The sequence below is a fragment of the Orcinus orca genome, chromosome 3 (genome assembly GCF_937001465.1).
Source record: "Orcinus orca chromosome 3, mOrcOrc1.1, whole genome shotgun sequence".
In the NCBI taxonomy this organism is placed as follows: domain Eukaryota; kingdom Metazoa; phylum Chordata; class Mammalia; order Artiodactyla; family Delphinidae; genus Orcinus; species Orcinus orca.
In genome coordinates, this window is record NC_064561.1 from 17,325,150 (window position 1) to 17,343,731 (window position 18,582).

Sequence of the window (18,582 nt, forward strand, 5' to 3'; positions counted from 1 at the left end):
TAAAAGTTGAAAGTACAGTGGTTAGGTAGGCTAAGAAGAGCTGGATAGTTCCTATTTTTATTATTGTTTACATTGTTTCTTTTTACAGGCCAACTATAATTTGAATCTTAATTTAGGGGTATGTCTTAATTACAGGTGGATTTTATCCAAAGCCAAGAAAGATGACACTGATGACGAAATTGCCAAATATGATGGTGAGAGTTGCATTTGATTTAGATATAATAGCAGATTGAGGTTTGATGTATTTCCATAGTATCTCTCAAGACTAGTTTAAAAGGAGTATGTATAGGGCTTCCCTGGTGGCGTAGTGGTTGAGAGTCCGCCTGCCGATGCAGGCGACACGGGTTCGTGCCCCGGTCCGGGAAGATCCCACATGCCGCGGAGCGGCTGGGCCCGTGAGCCATGGCCGCTGAGCCTGCGCGTCCGGAGCCTGTGCTCCGCAACCGGAGAGGCCACAACAGTGAGAGGCCCATGTACCGGGAAAAAAAAAAAAAAAAGAGTATGTATACATTTTAAGATTTTTCACTGGAAGTTTGCTTTCTTTGTGTGTTCTATTATATTTTATAGGGTTAGACCTGTTTAATGTTTATTTTTACACCATAAAATGGAAGGAGATTTATTACCCATGGTGCTGTATTTTGGAAATGGAAGGTCTTTTCTAGGCATTGGTAGAATGAATGTGCTATAGGTTTTTAAAAACCATATCCTAATATTTGTCAATTATGTGTGTTTAATATTAATAGACCAGCTCTCAGAGGTAAATGGAACATGTTAAACATTTGTCAGTATGATTGATTTGCACAACTTGGAGTTTTGTTTGTTACGATTTCAGGATCTTCAGAGGTGTAATTAGGGAGTGGGACCTTTTTGTTGTCTTGCAGGAAAATGGGAGGTAGATGAAATGAAGGAAACAAAACTTCCAGGCGATAAAGGACTTGTATTGATGTCTCGAGCCAAGCATCATGCTATCTCTGCTAAACTGAACAAGCCTTTCATCTTTGATACCAAGCCTCTCATTATTCAGTGAGTGAAACAATTGCTTGATAAACCCTTTCTAGGAAGAGTGAAGACATTATATTATAAAACTATTACTCTATGTAAAAAAAAATTATGAGAATAATTACATGCTACAGTAGGAATTTTAGGATGTATTTAAGCATCCTGTAATGTAACATTTTTTTCATGCCCAGTAAATTATTTTGAAATAAATCAGCTATTTTTCCTACTGATAGCAAATGAACTTCTGGATTTTGCAAATAGTATTTACTGGGAATCTGCATTAAGATTTAATTTTCTTTTACTTATTTAATTTTGGGGGATTGGGTAAGTATAACAATAGAAGATGGAATCTTCACATATGACCTGTGATAAAACATGTGACCAAAGTGGGGGAAAGGGAAGTAAATTAAGAAATTTGATCTTTCAAAATGCCATATGGTCTCTGCCTTTCTCTCTGAAATTAGGTATGAGGTTAATTTCCAAAATGGAATAGAATGTGGTGGTGCCTATGTGAAACTACTTTCCAAAACCCCAGAGCTCAACCTGGTAGGTACTTCCTATTTCTTTATGTGGCCTCCCACAGTTACCTTTTAAGAATCTCAGAGAAAAGGAAAGAAAATTTTCTAAGACCAGTGAAAATAAGGCCGTTTCTCCTGCTGCTGTTGAAATATTTTGGAGGCTGGAAATACTGACCTTGACATTTCTGTGCTTTTTATTTGAAATGTAAATTTCAAAGCTGTTTTGTTTTATCCTTGGTTTCTGTCCTGTGTAATTTTTAGTTTTAGCAAACTTATTTCTTTGTTTTATGAAAGAAGCAGTAACTATCTAGGTATATGCATTATTTTGTGTTTTTAAGCACTTTCATATATTCTCATGTAAAATTTCCCGGTAATTTCTGGTTATTCCTTTTCACTGGTATCTGTACAAACCTCATAAATGAATAAACTTTTCCTGTAATAGGACACTATTTGGGATTTTATAAGAGGACATATCACACTTTTGAAAGGTTGCTTTTCAACACTTTGAGTTACTTAATCCATTTTTGTTTCTGAAGGATCACTTCCACGACAAGACCCCTTACACGATTATGTTTGGTCCAGATAAATGTGGAGAGGACTATAAATTGCACTTCATCTTTCGCCACAAAAACCCCAAAACGGGTGTATATGAAGAAAAGCATGCTAAGAGGCCAGATGCAGATCTGAAGACCTATTTTACTGATAAGAAAACACATCTTTATACATTAAGTAAGAAAAACTATTAATAAATTTTGGTTTTTATGGCACTACACATTTATCATCCATTTAATTTAAAGATTGTAAGCCTGCAAATAAGAATCTCTGTTGACTTAATATTAGTTGTGAGAAGAACTTAATTTCTCAGCACTAAAATGTCTCTTCCTTAGGTTGAATTGAGAGCTAGGGTTTGAAACAATTTTAAGAATAAGATTGTATGTCCCATAAAGAGCTTCTTTGCTTGATCCTCACCCTTCATTTCCTCCCTTTGTTTATTTTCTTGTTGATGGGATGTTAAGTTATAGGACATACAATAGAAATATGTGTACAGTTTTTTTCAAAGTATCTTCTAGTTGAACTTGTTTGGATGCTCCAACACCTAGACAGTTGAGTTTAATCATTTGGACATTGGAATGGGTCTTTTTATTTAATGAAGTTTTTCCTGCTGCTTTGAGATCACATATAGACATGCCTCTTTTCCTAAAGAATGCAATAACCTTTCTTCTTTATAACAAAAGTAATATATATTCAGCATAGGAATTTAAAAGGAAAAAGAAAGCAAAAAGAAAACAAAATTATCTGAAATATCAACACTGTGATATGTATTTGGCTATATGTGAATAAACATGTATATATGTATAGACACATGTAATTTTTATTAGAAGTTAAGTGTGCTATATTTCACTTTTTCTCTTCACAAAAGCATGAGAATCTTTCTGTGAGAGTAGATATCACTGATAACATTGATAACCTTCATTGTCATTGAGGATAGCAGCATAGTACTCTGTCATTTTCCATAGTACTCTGGATGTTCTGTGACCTAGTCAGTTGCCTATTAGGCTTTTAGATGTAGGATCCAGGCTTTAGCATAATTCACACTTAAGATACCTTTATGGATTTAAAATTATGTTTGCATTCTTCACTGGATTCCAAAAGTACAACCTGAGTAGACACGTGGTTTAATAAACCACATGTAATTGAAATTTTGTGTAATTTGAAATTTGGGCAACATAGTGGTAATACCAACTCAAAAAATGAGGAAATGGGCCTTTTCTGTTGGGGGACAGTTATAATAAGTAAACTTATTTGCCTGTTGACTGGTGTGTAACCATTTGTGTCAAACCAATATTGCATTAGTTTATGTACCTTTGTTTTTTTTGATGTTTTTAATGTTCATACATGGAATCTTTTGGTGTGTAAAAATTTTACCTGTCATTTGTTCTAATTCCTAAAAACCTGAAGAACTAACATTTACGACTTACAGATAAGGAAAAAGCGTGCTAACTTGCGTAAGGCTCCATGACCATGTTCTAACGCCCAAGGTCTTTACTCCATGCTTCTGCTTTCTGTTAGAAATATGATTGTTTGTGTTGTGGTAAAGAGAGCTTGGGAATGAGTGGCTAATTAACTTTTTAAAATTGCATTTAATTTTTTCAGTCTTGAATCCAGATAATAGTTTTGAAATATTAGTGGACCAGTCTGTTGTAAACAGTGGGAATCTGTTAAATGACATGACTCCTCCTGTAAATCCTTCACGTGAAATTGAGGACCCAGAAGACCGGAAGCCTGAAGATTGGGATGAAAGACCAAAAATACCAGATCCTGATGCTGTCAAGCCAGATGACTGGTGAGTCTTTGGGACCTGTCTTTGAATGCAGTGGAGCATTTCATACATTCCATTTGGCTTGAACAATTGAATGGTGGTTGAAATCTGATAATTTGGATAATCTGTGATGCAGTCTAAATGTTAGGAAAAATGTAGACTACTATAGCTGAAAATAGTAGTGACCACCTAGTGATTACTAGGGCCATCGTGATCATCTGGGCTGCCTCATACCATTTTACAAGCCACCAAATGCTGAAACTGATGATAGAGTTTGCCTGTGGTGACACGGTTGGTTTGTGGCAGAACCTCGGGTCTTTCGGCCTGGCCTTTCCAATGCTTCTATGAATTCACATTTAAAGCTGGAGTCCTAAAATTTTAAATTTTAATTTGAAAAATAACCTTTTTACTATTTAAACAATACTCAGGAGATCTCTGCTCCGTGGTGAGCACTGGAATACAAAACCACAAGCACACCAGCTGCCTACACAACTCCCAGTCTAGTTGTGAGACAGGCACTTGAAGTTGGCATGCATGGGATGAATGGTCTAATATGTGTTACTTGTGACCAGAGCACCAGGTATACCTAACTTCAGTAGTTTCTTGGAGTTGGGCAAATCAAATTGAGAACTGAAAGTGGGCAAGAGTTAACTTAACTGGTGAAGATGGAAAATGGTATTCCCTGGTTGAAGGAGAATATCAGGTGCAAAAGTAGAGGAATAGGAGTGAGCTTAACACGTGTGAGGGAAATTGAGTAGCCTTTTACATAAAGTGCAAATTGGAGAGTGGTAAGAAAAGAAAACAGGTGGGTTGTACTCTTGTATGTGACCATCTTTGAACTCTGGTATGGTGACTTTTGGAAATGTCAGGAAGTGAACAAAGAGAAGTGATAAAACTGATCTTCCACTTGTAAGTATCCTCTTAGGCTTCACAGTTAAATTCTAGTTGATACTTTTATGCTGCACTGGTGTAGTGGGTGAGTTTATTTGTATATTTGGTGAACATTAGATTTCGACTCAGCCTTGTTCAGTATTGTATTCCTTAACTAGCTGTTTTATTTTGGGGGTGGAGAAGTGAATGTTCAGCTTGAAAGATCAGCTGAATGATATACAAGTTTAAGTTCTTACACAATTTTAAACTAGCAAATTTCAAAACCAAGCATAATCCTGACCAAGAATAGAAGATGTCTCTGCTTACCAGCTAAAGTGGCTCTAACAATAACTGCATAAAGCTTTGAAATTAGGTACTTCTTGATGAACTTTTAAGGGTAACTGAGTCATAATTCACATGCTAAAATCCACCCTTTAAAGTGTACAGTTCAGTGGTTTTACAGTATGTTTGCAGTGTTGTGCAACCATCACCACTGTCTAATTCCAGAACATTTTTATCACCCAAAAAGAAGCCCATACCCATGAAGCAGTTACTCCGTATTTCTCCCTTCCACCAGCCCCTGGCAACCACTAATCTGCCTTCTGTCTCTGTGGATTTGCCCATTCTGGATATAGAATAATATAATATGTGGTCCTTTGTGTCTAGCTTCTTTTGCTCAGCATAATGTTTTTAAGACTCATCCATGTTGAAGCATGGATTAGTACTTCATTCCTTTTTATGACTGAAGACTGTTCCATTGTGTGGATAATACCACATTTTATTTATCCATTCCTTATTTGATTGACATTTAGGGTGTTTCCCTTTTTTGGCTGTGGTTATGAATAATGCTGCTATGAACATTCATGTATAGGTTTTTGGGTGAATATACATTTTCATTTCTCTTGGGTATATTCCTAGGAGTGGAATTGTTGGGTCATATGGTAATGACGTTTAACTTTTTGAGGGACTGCCAAACTGTTTTCCAAAGTGGCTGTACCATTTTACTTGCTCACAATCAATGTATGAGGGTTTCATTTTCTCCACATCCTTGCCAATACTTAGTTTTATCAGTTTTTTTATTATAGCCATCCTACTGGGTATGAAGTGGTATCTTATTGTGGTTTTGATTTGCATTTCTCTGATGGCTAATGATGTTGAACATATTTTCATGTGCTTATTGGGCATTTCTATGTCTGAAGAAATGTCTATTCAATCCTTTGCTGGTTTTTAAACTGAGTTGTCTTTTTATTAGTAGGTTGTAAGAGTTCTTTATAAATTCTGCATACTAGGCCCTTGTATATGATTTTAGATATTTATAGGAGGAACTATTTTAAGTTTTTTGATTAAGTAAGGCCTACATATTTTTAGATTGCCCTGTTTCAGATTCACAAAGTGGGACCACATTGTGATTCTCTGGCCAATGTTGTCAGTAATTGGCTTTTTCTTTTGTGTTTAAGGGATGAAGATGCCCCTGCTAAGATTCCAGATGAAGAAGCCACAAAGCCTGAAGGCTGGTTAGATGATGAACCTGAATATGTACCTGACCCAGATGCAGAGAAGCCAGAGGATTGGTATGAGCTTTAGTTAACTTTTGAAATTGCCTGCTTTTTTATTGAAGTAAAAGTTAATACTTAAATACAGCTAACTGCTCAAATTTAAGTGTAGAGCTCAACAAACTAAATTGATTACATTTTCATCTCTTTTTTTAAATGCATCTGTCATGAAAAACCCTTATTACTGGAAATGTGGAAACAAGATGATGCTCTGTAGTACGACATTGTGAAAGTATTTCTGCAGGATTTCAGGGAAGCCCTGGGGCAGCTTTTCACAGTCCTGCATCACAGAACCCATTTGTAGTTTGTTTGTATCTCCACAGGGATGAAGATATGGATGGAGAATGGGAGGCTCCTCAGATTGCCAACCCTAAGTGTGAGTCGGCTCCTGGGTGTGGTGTCTGGCAGCGACCTATGATTGACAACCCTAATTATAAGGGCAAATGGAAGCCGCCCATGATTGACAATCCTAACTACCAGGTTTGTACCTCTCTGTGGTTTCATAGATCTCTTTGTGTTCAGATAGAAGTTTTGTCTATAGTGAGGCTGCCAGGTTGATCCCCTGTATTCAAACTATTGAATTGAAAACAAAGTAAACTTCAAAATTGAGAGAAAACTTATGTGTTAAGTGTTGAAAAGGTAAACCTAGAAACTAGAAAGAACTTTCATAATTGCTTTGTAACTTGTGTTTAAAAGCAAACAAAAAATAGAAAACTTGTGGTTTGGGCACCCTGCTGCCATGTGGATCCAACTTGGCAATCTCTGTGGTAGGGTGGATAGAGGATTATGATGGGAGTTGGTTCCCTGACCACAAGTCAGGGAACACAAGTCAGCTCATTGCTTGACCTCAGTATCTTCAACTATAAAAAGACTGTGAGGCTCAAATGAGATGGTAATACAGGTGGTGATATTTCAAAGCTTTAAGTTTACTATGGAAATGTAACAACTCAGACCCTGGTCTCACTTCTGTTTCTGTTCTAGTCAAATTATTTAAAATCATTAATTTCTACTCTGTCACACTTCAAAATGTAAAGTGTAGGTCTGTATCTCTATGTATCTACTATGTATATACTTTTCTGTTTTTAAATGTACTTGTGCAATCAATAAGATAAGTTAAAAATTGCACTTTAGCTGTTTTGTTGATGGCCATTTAGGTGAATTGCCATTTTTTGCTTTTAGAGTCCTTGCTGCAGTAATTTTCCTTGTAAATGTCTGAGTATATGTGGTAACTATTTCTCTAGGTAGTTATCTGAGGTGAAATATCTGGTTGAAGATTGTGTACATTTTAAATCACCACTGAAGGAGTCTGTACTGATTTATGCTCCCACTCCTACCAGCAGTTAGTTGATAAGAGTGGAGGCTGTTGGAATGTGCCAGGTAGAGCAAGGTGTTTGGATCAAGGTCATGGATGAAATTGAAAGTAGCTGGAGTCCAGATGTCTTAGAGGTATCAGTAGCATTTATTGTTTTCTTCCTGTTACTTAAGTTTTACAAAGTCAGCACTTAACTCGCAGGTAATGCAGAATTCATCTTAATTCTTATTTAGGTTCACCATAAATTTGTGGTGATCATTATCTGAAATGATTTTTTTAAATATTTTTCTCTAGGGAATCTGGAAACCCCGGAAAATACCAAATCCAGATTTCTTTGAAGATCTGGAGCCTTTCAAGATGACTCCTTTTAGTGCTATTGGTTTAGAACTGTGGTCTATGACCTCAGACATTTTTTTTGACAACTTTATTGTTTCTGGTGATAGAAGAGTAGTTGATGATTGGGCCAATGATGGATGGGGTCTGAAGAAAGCTGCGGATGGGGCTGCTGAGGTTTGTGCTTGCTTGTTTATTGTGCATTTATGTCTTTTATTACAGGTAACTAATTGCTTCTGTTGTGAAAAGCTATCTTCTAAGATTTGTCTTTTTCCTTTTTGGGGGATGTTGGCATAGAAAGTGTGACCTTTGTCTGCTAAAGACAAAACACTGGGGCTTTGGACATGATTTCATTAGGCCAATATAATGGCTTTAGAGTCTGTATTTGTAGGGTGTTTTTTTTTTAATTGTGTTAAGATACATTTAACAGGGATTGACATATACACACTACTATGTATAAAATAGATATCTAAAAAGAACCTACTGTATTGCACAGGGAACTCTATTCAATTCTATTCTGTAATGACCTATATGGGAATAGACTCTAAAAAGAGTGGATATATGTATAATTAACTCACTTTGCTGTACAGCAGAAACTAACACAACATTATAAATCAACTATACTCCAATTAAAAAAAATTTTTTTAAGATATTTAACAAAATTTGCCATTTAGGGTATATGCTAATGCACTCTTAAATACTGAATCTTGGTTTACCCAATAAGTGGAATTTTCACATAATTGGTCATAAGGCCAAGATGGGAATTGGAGAGACATTGAGATCAAGAAATTCTTCATTCACTGGTCCCTGAGGTTAAGGAAACCTTTGTAGGTGATTAAGAAGCCAGCTTTCACACCTAGGAAGGAGAAATCCCCTTGATGATAAAGAGAGCAGGAAAATCAAAATTTTTCTCTTATTTCCTTTTTACATTGTGTGAACATCTAGGCTTGAATCCTCTGAAAAAGGTGCCTGAGTAATGCCATGCGGTAATTGAACAGTGGGACAGTACAGCCTGTATTTAGTGTCAAAAGCCAAAACTTGAAATGAGTCCTGTCTTGTTTTTCAGCCAGGTGTAGTGGGGCAGATGATTGAGGCAGCCGAGGAGCGCCCATGGCTCTGGGTGGTCTACATTTTGACTGTAGCTCTGCCCGTATTTCTTGTCATCCTCTTCTGCTGTTCTGGAAAGGTATGAGTTGTTGCTCGTTTGTTTTTGCTTTGTTTTTTTATTTTGATTCACTCTTATATTGTTAAAAATAACTAAGATACGTTGCCTGAGGTTTTTCTTTGTAGCAGCTCAGTAGTGACTGGGCCACATTTGGTGTTGACTTCTGAAACCCTGTTCACTACTTTCAGTGGCCATTTATTGTGCCCAGATGGAAGTAGGATTGTTAGCCCCTCGGTTTCTAATAGTATTAGCCTACTATATTACTCTCCTTCACATTTGGCAGAAGCTTTCTGAAAGAAAAGAGAAAACAACTTAGAGATATAAAACTGAGCCATCTGGGCACAAACTAGCTTTTCCTTCTGGCATAGCTGTTTCTATTCATATACTTTATAATTCAGTCTTTGATTTCTCATTATCCATTTCTCCCTCAGCATCCCTACCCTCCCTTCCCCCCGCAAAACACATGTAGGGCTGATACAGCCTTATTCTTTAGCCTTTGTTATATGCAATCAAAAAAAAAGAAAATTTTGTTTAGACCCTCTACTTCTACTAAATGAGGATTATGCTTCACCTTGCATTCAAGATGTTTTGTAACCTGATCCCCAATCTTCCTTTCCAGCCTTATCCCCCCACCACTATTCTGCATATCTGTACCTCAGTCACCTTTGACTAGTTAGACTTGCACATTCCTGCCTGACCCCTTTGCTTCTACTGTTCCTTCTACCTTGAACCATACACATGCTCAGTGAAGAGGAAGCTCTCAAGCAGGAATTCCATCTTACTCATTTCTTTGTATCTACCCCAGCATATAGCCTTTGTACAGAACTTTGCTCATAGGCCTTCGGTAATTATATGGTAACGTAATACATAAAATGTGAACAAAACTGTCATGCTTTGGGGGAATATTTCAGAAACAGCCCAGTCCTGTGGAGTACAAGAAGACTGATGCTCCTCAACCAGATGTGAAGGAGGACGAAGAAGAAAAGGAAGAGGAAAAGGAAAAGGGAGATGAGGAGGAGGAAGGTGAAGAGAAACTTGGTAAGAAGTAGACCCCAAAATATCTGCTTTAAACCAACATCCTAAGAAGATGTTTCAAACCCTTATAAGCAAGTTACTGTCAAGATTGTTTCAGACTCTAGAGGTGTGTTCTAATGCTGATTTTCTAGTTACCAAAAACAAGTATAAGATTTTGCTCAGTTGTTTTGCTTTGTTTTCTGTCTTAGAAGAGAAGCAAAAAAGTGACGTTGAAGAAGATGGTGGCACTGTCAGTCAAGAGGAGGAAGATAGGAAACCTAAAGCAGAGGTAATAGAAAGGGGGAGAGTATATCTTAATGTTTCAAGCAACTCAGTGAAGGTACATTTAAGTAGAGAGTATTTTCATAGGGTAATTTTCAATGGCTGTGGCAGTAAAAATTCCATTACAGCCAATTTTGTAAAAGTGGAATTCTTAGCACTAAAAAATTAAATTTCAAATTACATCTGAATCTCAAAAGTATTTTCTGTGCTGAAAATGGTTTTCTGTAATAAATAGAAGGTAAGGAAAGACTAACAAAATGCTTTCTAAGATGGCAGCTTCAGGTTATTATTTTACAGTTCTGTGTCATCATCTACCTCTCCTCACTGTGCCCTTAAAAATATTTATTGGACAAATCACTGCATTCTAAAATTTTTATCCCTCTTGCTGATGGAGTCATTCTTTCGTTCATTCAATAAATATTTGTGGAGTACCCATTGTGTACCAGGTATTGTTAGTGAACAAGACAGACAAAGATACGCTACATCTGGGGAACTTAAATTCTAGTGGAAGGAAACAGACAGTAAGCAGTAGACGTTATAAGGAAGTAAATGAGAACAGTATGTTAAAAAGCAATGGGCTATGAAAAATAAAAGTTGTACAGGAAAAGGTATTGGAAATGCTGGAGGCGGGGTGTGTTGTACGTAATGTTAAAAGATGGTAGGTAGGCCTCAGTGGAGAGGTGACATTTGAGCAAAGACTTGAAAGAGATAAAGGACTTTGCCATGGAGATGTCCATGGGAAGAGCATTCCTGAGAGAACAGCCGGTACAAGGGCCTGAAGTGGTAGTCTAGATGGCCAGTACGGTCAGTAGATTAAGAGGGTGGAGCAAAGGAACATGGGGAAGGCTCCAGATTAGGTGAGGCCTCCTAGGCTGTTGTAGGGGCTTGGCTTTTCCTCCTAGTGAAATGGGCAGCCATTGTAGGCTTTGGGGCAAAGGAGTGATCAGACCTGATTACTCTGGCTGCTATGTTTTTCACAGACCAGGGAGAATCAAGGAGCCTAGTTAGGAGATTACTGTAATAATCCAGGCAAGATATGGTGGCCCAGAGCAGGGTGATAGGAGAGAAGGATGTGAGCTTCTGATCTGGATTTTCTGGTGGATTGGATATGAGGTATGAGGGAAAGAGAACAGTCCACACCTTTCTTACCAAGGTCCCTTTTCTAAGCACTGCTGTTTCATTCTGATCCTTTCTGGAAACTACCCAGTTTCCATTTACAGCTACCACAACTCTGCCCTTCTATTGATAAAGGTCAATGTTGTTTATATTTTCAGTGGACGTATTCTGTCTCAACTAGAATGCATAGTTCTTTCAGGTAGGGACCAGTCTGTTTTTATATTCCCCAAACTTCCTCACACAATAAGTGTGTGTAGAGTAGAAGGAGCACTGGGTTTGTAGTCTTGAGTTTTATGTGGGACTCAGCTTTGATAGCCTTTAGTCCTCATGAATCTTTGAGGCTTTCTCAGCCTCAAAGTGGGACTAATGTGTCCACAGGCCAGTAGTTATTCAGGATTAAGCAGGATAACATGTGAAAGCCTGGTGTCTGGTCCTTTTTAAAGAAAATGCTTATAGGTTAGATTTAGAAAACAAAGACTGAATTAGAACACATACAATCCCACCACCTTTGAGCCAACATTGTTTTTGATGCATTTTCTTCCAATCATTTTTCTTTTCCTGTTTTTCCTCAGATGGGTTATACTCAGCCTGGCTCATTTGAAAACTTGGTGAACTTTTACTTTTTTAAAAAATATGCTAATTATAGTGAATTTCTTGTTTTTTCAACCAACAGGAGGATGAAATTTTGAACAGATCACCAAGAAACAGAAAGCCACGAAGAGAGTGAAACAATCTTAAGAACTTGATCTGTGATTTCCTCTCCCTGCCCTTCCCCTGCAAAGTGTGGGTCCTAGGAGAGGACCTGGCACATCTTAGGTTGAAACTCAGAAAACCTTCAGAGTCACCATCAACAGGTTCCAGCTGAACACTAGCCCGTGTAATTTTAAACATCTAGCAGTAAATAATTGCAGTTGTGACATAAAGGACCCTGTTTCTGTAGAAAGAAAGCATTTAACATAATGGTTGTGAAATGTAACATGAAGCAACTAACTTGTATTTTTTTTGTTTTTAAACATCTTTGTTTTTTAAAATAGAGTGATAGAACTTTGTCAGTCTTTAAAAATCTTGGCTTAATTTAATATATTAATCTGTCCATGCAGAAATAACACCAACCTTTAAAAATGCTAGGGGGCTGAATTTGAAGTAACTGATTTTGTTTTTTAAGTTTGGTATTACAAAACATTCACGTGTCTTTGTCCCTTAAAATTGATAATCATGTTTAAAGTGCAGTCATTTGTGGTTATAATCTTGTTTTGCTTGCTTCCATTATTCAATTCCTCCTAAGGAAATTGAGGAGAGTGATTGGATGGAAGCCCAAATTTATATAAAGGTTCTGTTAAAATTGTATTAAAAATAGACATACAAAAAGAAAAAAACTTTTCACTTGATGTTGGTTAGGCCATGAAGTATGTGTGTTCTTTTGCCTTTGGAACAGCTCAGTTCCCAGACAGCTTTGCAGTTAGTGGAGGAGGTGGCATAATGTGGCGCTCGGGCATTCATTCTTCACACCCTGGGAGTGTCTGGGCTTCAGCCTTCTCAAGCAGGTGGCTTCTTAAGGAACGCTACCAGAGTAGAGGCAGATGTTTTCATCACATCTTCCACTGTGTTGACACTGTTTTACCTTCTCAATTTCCCCAAATTCCCAGCTTTCTTCTCTGCTATGCATTGTCTTCACAGCACAGCTTGCAGTCCGTTGCTGAAAATGCTTATGAGCTCTGCATAGTGTTAAGCTTTACTGTGATTATGTGTATGTTTCTTCCTTTATTAAGCAGACCCACACCTTTCCAGGGTCAAAGTACACGATAGAATAGTGTCCTTCATCTTTACCATTTCTTTTACTCCGTGTAAAGACTTTAGAAGTGTAATCCAGAGGCGAGCCAATTCAGAATTGACTGTAATTGAACACAGGCTAAAAGTATTTATGGAGAAGTGACTTTTAGCATGAGTTTTCTGATTTTTGTAGCTGCTAAATCTTTTAAGTCTTTATTTGCAGTTCATGTAACAGTTCTGTCTTAAATTACATGATAAAGCAGTCCTGTTCAAAACTTTTTTTAAGTATGTGGCTTGTATAATTTTTAAGAAATGATCTTAGGTTTGTTTTTTCATGTGGAATGCAGATGGGTGCTATCAGAGCCTCTCCCCCATCACTATAGTGTAATAACATCATTATTACACCACACTGAAATGTATTCAGAATTAGATTTTTTTTTAGCTTTATTGTTTTTTCAGAGGTGTTTCAAATGTACCGATGATACTGTTCCTTGCACTGAATATATAAACACTCCAGAGTGTTTATATTGGGGAGATATTGGGGAGGAAGTATATTCATAAAAGATGAAGGCTGTATCTGTTTATTTTGTTTATCTTCAGTTTTTTTACTGGTTCACTTAAATTCTTATGAGGGTGGGATGCATTTTTCTTACTGTTCAGTGCTTTATCCTTTTCATCTGTTGTTCTGTGGTCACAGTGACCTTAGCTATGTAGCAGACTTTCCCAAATGTATTGAGTGCAAATAAACAGTTACTTAGCAAGACCTGAAAATATGTCTGCAGGTTTCTCCTTGAAGCAAGTGTGTGGGATCATTGCATTTCCAGAAATCTGCCTTCTTTACCCTCCATTGACATTATGGTTTCTTCCAGCTGAGCTGTGGAATAACAAGTATAAATCAGTAGACTGTTCATTTGCCTTTCCAAGGGTAATTTAGCAACGTTTGTCCAAAAAAAGAAAGACAAAACAAAAAGTCATTTCTTGGTTTTCTTTTCACTCTTTGTTGAAGGTGCAGCCTTCTAGGTGCACCTAGAAGTCTGACACATTAATGAATGACCAGCAGCAGTATTCAGCTCTTTAAAAGGCACTTACATTATGATTTTACATGCTGGTTATTTGTCCCATTGTTGTAAAATGCCCACTCCATCAGATGTGTTCCTCAGTTTCTCTCATCCATAAAATACTCTTCATTTTTCTCCAATTGTTGCGTTACTAAATGGTATTACATTAAAGCCCTGTGTTAAGCATCTGCTTTTGACTGACCTTCTTTCATAATAACCTTCAATTTGTGTGTTTTACTGGTTCAATAGTGGGTTGATCTTCCTTTAATTGACTACTACATGAAATTTTCTAATATTGCAGAAACTATTATGGACGATGAAATAATTACTACATCTCACCACGTGGATTTGAATATAATTCAGAGTAGGCTTTGCATCCTTTTCCTGCTGGATTGGGGTTCAGTATTTCAGTTCTATAATAGGTATAGCAGCTCAGAAAGGGAATGGTAATTTGTAGATTATTCTTTGAGATTTATGGGAACCATTCGACTTTTAAACATTTATTAGAAAATAAATCTTTGTTCAGGATCAGACTCCATCTTTTATATATTCCTACATATTTCAGGGATATTTTTGAACATTAGGCCATAACTTTTTTATGCAGTATTATTAGGCTTTTGAATTGCTTACTGAAGAGTACCCAAAATGTACTGCTCCTAGTTACGATTATCTTTCCCATTAGAAAAGAAATTTATTTAATTCTGGTGTAAAATTTATGTTTGAAGAATGGTAAAAGCAAGACTATGTTATGGCGTTCATGAGCCCTAAGCACTATTGCCTTGGTGGGCCACTTGTATTTTTTACTGCATTTGTATAAAAACAAGTACTATGTGAATAAGGACTCAATTTTTTCTTCTGATTTTAAAGTAAAACATTTTCATTGGCCTAGTAATAAGTTACTGTACCAAAGTTTGAGCTGTTTATGGTGTCTCTCATTGTGCAGCCTTTTGGCACCTCCTGTTTAACTTTTTAGCAGTTAGGGTGCCAATACCTGTCTCTAGTTTGTCTTGGCCCAACAGAGACGGTCTGTAGTTTCATTGCTCCTGTTTTTTCCCCTACAGTCTCCCACTCCCTTTGCCTACTAAGTATAATACTAGAGTGTAATTGTCTTTAGTTGTATTTTGTTGAGATTCAGTTTTACCTAACAGACCATCTTTTAAAGGTAAAGCTTGCAGGCCAGGCTCCCTGTTTTTTTACTGAAGCATCATCCTTTGCAGTTCTACCCCCACACACCAGAAAAGGAGCTAGACTCCTTACATCCTCTTCTTCCTGTCTGCTAGGGCTTTTGTTTTTGTAGTAATTGAACTTCTGAAATTTGTTCAAAATTTATGTAAGGGAAGATTATATAGTCTCGATGATTCAGAACAGCGTGAGAAGAAACGTCTTCACCTCACCCGTGTACAATTCTTACCAGTTGTGAGGCTGAATGTGAGCCGTGAGGTCGAACGAAAACAGCTGACACTGAAAAACCCTGGATACTTTTTAACTTATCAAAGCCCCATTTAAGAAGCTACAGGAGGAATAAAATGATGAAGCGCTATGGTGCCGGGAGCGTCTGGATCTGGCGGGTTACGCCGCGCCGACTGCCCGTCTTTCCGCGGCGGACCCGGAAGGGCCTGTCCGCGTGAGGCGGCGTTTAGAGCCGGCTCTGGTCGGTCACTTACATGGGTGAGGAGGACTGAAGCCCGCCCACCTGCTTCCCTCCGCCTCACTTGAGAGTTCCTTTTAAACTGCGCACGGGAGCAGCCCCAGCGCGCCTCTTGCGTGCTAGGCCCCGCCCCTCGGGCGGCCCGTTCTTCCTTCTCTGTTTGGCCGCAGTCCCTGTTCATCAGCTGTGACGCCGCTTTCGCCTGCCGGAGCCCCGCCCTTTTCCGAGAGCCCTGAAAACAATTTTAAGATGGCGGCGGCGGCGGCGGCGCGGAAAACAATGGGGCCGGGGCGGCGGGGACAGGCCGAGGCCTGAGGTGGGCAGCGAGCGACTGCCTGGGTTGGGCCGAGCGGGGCCAGAGGAAGACCCCCGCCGCGCGCGAGCCCGCTCCGCAGCTTGCGGGGCCATGGCGTGGCCGTGAGGCAGCCGGGCAGCCGGCGGGGAGCGGAGCCTGCCGTGCCAGCCGGCCCCGAGAGGCCCGCCTCGGGCCCGGCCCGTGCAGCCCGCGGCCCATGGTGCTGCCCACCTGCCCCATGGCGGAGTTCGCGCTGCCGCGACACAGCGCGGTCATGGAGCGCCTCCGCCGGCGCATCGAGCTGTGCCGGCGCCACCACAGCACCTGCGAGGCCCGCTATGAGGCCGTATCGCCCGAGCGCCTGGAGCTCGAGCGCCAGCACACCTTCGCCCTCCACCAGCGCTGCATCCAGGCCAAGGCCAAGCGCGCCGGCAAGCACCGGCAGCCGCCCGCCCCGGCCCCAGCTCAGGCCCCGGCCCCGGCGCCCGCCCCGGCCCCCCGCCTCGACGCCGCCGATGGCCCAGAGCACGGCCTCCCGGTCGCGGTGAGTAGGGCTCGGGGAGCAGCCCCTTCCTGGGAGATGCTGCCCCTGACGCCGCCCAGGGCCCTTTGAGACTTCCCCAGTGCCCGCAACTTCTCTGGTCTGACTCGGGGGAGGCTAACATGGCAGGGACTGAGTGGTTGTCATCTGCGGGAAATGGCACTGTGGCGTTACTTTGGGAAAACATGACCCTAAGGACCTTACATTAAGGTCCCGGGTGGGAAGGCTGGCGACCTGTCGGTGAAAGGTTTTTCTTCCAGATTGGATTCCGAAATTTTGAGAACTTTATTTTGGAAGAGACTGGCATTTAAGTTGCCTGTGATAGTGGCTTCATTTATTCTGCAAATGTTCATTGGGTCCTTGCTCTTTGCAGGGTCAGGGCTTAAATATGGAAATAAAACGGCCTTTAGTTGACCAAACTGTTCTGCATGGAAAATCAAGAATCTTTGGAAATCTTAGTAAAGACATAGTACTGCTCATTGAGGTGTACAAAGGTATTCTTTATTTAGGCAACCCTGAAATTTGTGAATTTGTGATTCCAGCAATACTGTTGACAAAGCCAGTTTTCATTATAAGCCTGTTTAAAACCTCTGATGATATTAGAGTTTGTTGGTAAATTATTATGCCCTTTGGGTTCTCAGTAGATATTCGGGAAATTTGTTGGTTAGAGGTTTTCCTTCCTGAGACTGATTATAAGGTTCCTTGCTGTTGTTTTCTTGGTAATTTAAAGTTTAGAACAAATGTTACCAATTTAATTTGTGTGTTTTTAAATTCATGCCTCTGTTAAGGTCTCACCTGGGCTGTTGCAGTACTCTTCCCTAATTAGTCTTAAGGTGTTCGGTCTCTTTCACCCTTTAAATGCTAGGTGTGTCACAGCCCCTATGCTCTGTTTGAATTATTTTCCTTATTCTCTCCCACACTAGCTTGGGCTACTGGACATCTCATTGCTTATTGTTATCAAGTCTTACATAGTCAAGTCTTCTCATCCTCACTTTTCTTGTCTGTAAACTGAGGATGTGTTTGGTTTCCTCTAGGATTTTTATAAGACTCAAAAGAAATGAGTGTCGATATGAAAAATATTTCATAAATGGAAAGGCTGCCTGCAGGACCCTCCCCCATCACCTTTCAGAATCCTGACATCCTTCAGGGCCATCTCATCTTCCTCTTTAAAACCAGTTTCCACCCTACCCCACAGCAGTTAGAATCTCCTTTGTCAAAACATTTAGGAAATGTATTGTCTATGCTATTTATTTTAAGCACAACGTCACATAGTACTTTAGGACATGTCTTGCAAACAGACTGTAAGCCCTGGGAGACAGGGAGGGGTGCAGCTCACAGTCAAAGGAAAGACTTTTAAGAGTTGTGGGGGGTGGGCTTCCCTGGTGGTGCAGTGGTTAAGAATCCGCCTGCCAATGCAGGGGACACGGGTTGGAGCCCTGGTCCGGGAAGATCCCACATGCCGCGGAGCAACTAAGCCCGTGTGCCACAACTACTGAGCCTGCGCTCTAGAGCCCGCGAGCCACAACTACTGAGCCCACGTGCCACAGCTACTGAAGCCTGTGCGCCTAGAGCCAGTGCTCTGCAGCAAGAGAAGCCACCACAATGAGAAGGCCGCACACCACAGCTAGAGAAAGTCCACGCGAAGCAATAAGACCCAACACAGCCAAAAATTAATTAATTAATTAATTTTTAAAAAGAGTTGTGGGTGGTAATTCCGTGTAAGTAAATAGTGAAAGCTCATAAAAATCTCAATTTTACACTCACATAGTTACCTTGAACCACCCCCTA

General features: G+C 39.7%; 2 protein-coding genes across 4 annotated transcripts in view; both read left to right on the forward strand.

Annotated features, from left to right (window-relative positions):
* CANX (calnexin) overlaps positions 1 to 14,498 on the forward strand; it is a 32,132-nt gene extending 17,634 nt beyond the window's left edge. For both annotated transcript variants that reach the window (XM_049708234.1, XM_049708235.1), the window contains 12 exons: positions 136 to 194; positions 882 to 1,023; positions 1,464 to 1,545; positions 2,054 to 2,246; positions 3,672 to 3,861; positions 6,165 to 6,278; positions 6,584 to 6,740; positions 7,867 to 8,082; positions 8,972 to 9,091; positions 9,982 to 10,108; positions 10,294 to 10,373; positions 12,156 to 14,498. In XM_049708234.1, the coding sequence (XP_049564191.1) occupies positions 136 to 194; positions 882 to 1,023; positions 1,464 to 1,545; positions 2,054 to 2,246; positions 3,672 to 3,861; positions 6,165 to 6,278; positions 6,584 to 6,740; positions 7,867 to 8,082; positions 8,972 to 9,091; positions 9,982 to 10,108; positions 10,294 to 10,373; positions 12,156 to 12,209 (1,534 nt within the window). In that variant the 3' untranslated portion in view covers positions 12,210 to 14,498. The remainder of the gene's footprint in view (positions 1 to 135; positions 195 to 881; positions 1,024 to 1,463; positions 1,546 to 2,053; positions 2,247 to 3,671; positions 3,862 to 6,164; positions 6,279 to 6,583; positions 6,741 to 7,866; positions 8,083 to 8,971; positions 9,092 to 9,981; positions 10,109 to 10,293; positions 10,374 to 12,155) is intronic.
* Positions 14,499 to 16,176: 1,678 nt separating this feature from the next.
* Positions 16,177 to 18,582, forward strand: part of MAML1 (mastermind like transcriptional coactivator 1) — a 64,051-nt gene continuing 61,645 nt past the window's right edge. Inside the window, exon 1 of one of the 2 annotated variants that reach the window (XM_033413485.2) lies at positions 16,177 to 16,797. In XM_033413485.2, the coding sequence (XP_033269376.1) occupies positions 16,471 to 16,797 (327 nt within the window). In that variant the 5' untranslated portion in view covers positions 16,177 to 16,470. The remainder of the gene's footprint in view (positions 16,798 to 18,582) is intronic. The other variant, XM_004284068.4, reaches the window with a different exon arrangement.